Source organism: Psammomys obesus, unplaced genomic scaffold, assembly GCF_907164565.1.
Source record: "Psammomys obesus unplaced genomic scaffold, mPsaObe1.curated_primary_1811, whole genome shotgun sequence".
Classification (NCBI taxonomy): domain Eukaryota; kingdom Metazoa; phylum Chordata; class Mammalia; order Rodentia; family Muridae; genus Psammomys; species Psammomys obesus.
In genome coordinates, this window is record NW_026596152.1 from 10,880,314 (window position 1) to 10,882,554 (window position 2,241).

Here is a 2,241-nt window from a genome sequence, read left to right on the forward strand (position 1 = left end):
GTGTGTGAGCTGCAGATCCGTGGCCTGGCTGTGGAAGATGCTGGGGAATATTGGTGCCTGTGTGGACAGGAGAAGACCTCGGCCACACTGAGCGTCAAGGGTAAAGATCACGCGTGGCCACCTGAACCTGAGGCTTGCTGTCTCCATGTTGTCTCATAAGTGACTCCACATGTAACACAGCTACTATAGTGACCCAGTGGCCATCTGTCCTGTAACTGGAATCATTCTGCTTGCTGAACACATACTCTCATGTGTCCATCCATCTTACTGCCCTTCCTGTTCCTCATGGAGTGTTTCCTCCTATCCACCATCGACACCCTCCGTCACCTATGTTCAATGGTGTTTTTAGTTCTTTGTGGGTCGCGTGTCCTGTGTACAAGGTTTTTCAGTGTCATGTTCTCAGTGACTTCTTCATCCTTCCCAGCCCTTCCAATCAGATTCACAGACGACTTGAGAAGCCAAGAGGCCATGGAAGGCTCAGCAGTCACGATGCGGTGTATGCTAAGCAAGGCTGCCCCTGTGGTGTGGAAGAAGGGGTCTGAGGTCCTGAGAAATGGGGACAGGTACAGCCTGAGGCAGGATGGGGCTGTGTGTGAGCTGGAGATCCGTGAACTGACCGTGGAAGATGCTGGAGAATACTCGTGCACGTGTGGGCAGGAGAGGACCTCGGCTACGCTGAGCATCGTGGGTAAATGCCTCCTGTACCCACATGAATGGTTTTGGACTTCTGTTCTTGCTCTGTATCTACCTGTCCCCCTCTACCTCTCCCCAGGATTGCCTTGTTCATCTTTTTCTGTAATGCTGTATTTGTCCTCTCTGGTCTCAGCCACAGCGCTCTCCAGGGTGTCTATTCCTCACCCCCGATGCTCTCACATTGCCAGTCACCCTTTGGGGCCAAAATCCCTGCCCCTCCCACCATGTTCCCAGATATACTACCCTTCATCATCCATGTTCCAGCTTCTGTGTGTCATGCTTAGCCAAATATTCTCTTTTGCTGGCGTAAGTTGGATGTCCAGAAAGGACAGGTGGGTCTCTTAGTGGATCCTGTACCCTCCAGGATGGGGACAGGTTCCTAGCGTGGCTCTGTGAAGGCCAATGGCTTTTCTAGAACATAGAGAACAGAACTGTGCCTGATCTTGAGGGCTTTGGCTATTTCCTGGGATCTATAGGACACACTGTGCCCTGATATCAGAGGGATAAGACCATTCCAGCAGCCTTGGAAGAGCAAGGCTATGCTTGAAGGTCTCTATGGTCTGAGGCTGTGATCTTGGAGAAAAGAGCTGTTTTCTGGGTTCTGGGTCTATGGGAACATGACTAGACTTGATTCTGATGTTGAGTGACTCCTTGGGTCCTTTGGATGTAGCCCCATAGGGGACTAGATTGTCTAAGTGAAAGGCAAGCACCCAGGGTCAGATCTTGAGTCCTTTCCCACCTCCTCACCAGCTCCCTTCCCTACCCTGAAGCCCACCTAGACCATGTCCCCATCCTTCATCAACCCCAGGACTGTAGAGAAGCTTGGCCTCACCCCTGTCTGGCTGCCTTAGGGTGCCCAGAGGCAAGTACCTCGAGTTGAGTCTGCTAGCCTCTCATCTCCTCATAGCCCCACAGGTGGTGTTCCAGAAGCCACTGCAGAACCTGCAAGCAGAAGAAGGTTCCACGGCCAGCCTGAAGTGTGAGCTGTCCGCCCTCAGTGCTGTTGTGGTCTGGAGCAAGGGCGGCCTGGAGCTGCAGGCCGATGGGCGCCGAGAGTCCCGGCAGCAGGGGCGAGTGGCAGAGCTGCTGCTTAGGGATGTGCGCCGCGAGGATGCCGGCGAGTACAGCTGCACCTGCGGCTCTCAGACCACGAGTGCCACGCTCATGGTCACAGGTGGGTGTCCGAGGCTGGTGGACTCCAGTGCCGCGGTATGGCTGTGTGGGGTATAGTTTTCAGGCTGTGGCCCTCACAGTTGCAGCCCTTCTTGAAGTCCCAGCCAGGAGAACTCACTCAAATTGGTGGCCCCGGGGTCTGCCTCCCTCACCGGTGGCTGGACCCCTGAGACTCTCCTGAGTCCATCCTTCATCCTGTTATTGTTCAGGGACCCACTGTCACATGTTTTCCCTTCTATGGTAGCTTTCTCACTATCCTGCCAGGTGACATAAGTCTTCTTGTGTTCTCTGTCACGTTTCATACCTGTTCCATAGTTCTTTCTGTCACTGTATTGTATTGTATTGTATTGTATTGTATTGTATTGTATTGTATTG

At 53.2% G+C, this 2,241-nt stretch overlaps 1 protein-coding gene across 1 annotated transcript in view; it reads left to right on the forward strand.

Annotated features, from left to right (window-relative positions):
* Positions 1-2,241, forward strand: part of Obscn (obscurin, cytoskeletal calmodulin and titin-interacting RhoGEF) — a 114,098-nt gene that overhangs the window by 55,341 nt on the left and 56,516 nt on the right. The window contains 3 exon segments of the mRNA XM_055593997.1: positions 1-100; positions 425-688; positions 1,601-1,867. The exon segment at positions 1-100 is cut by the window's left edge and continues 314 nt beyond it. Of these exon segments, the coding sequence (XP_055449972.1) occupies positions 1-100; positions 425-688; positions 1,601-1,867 (631 nt within the window).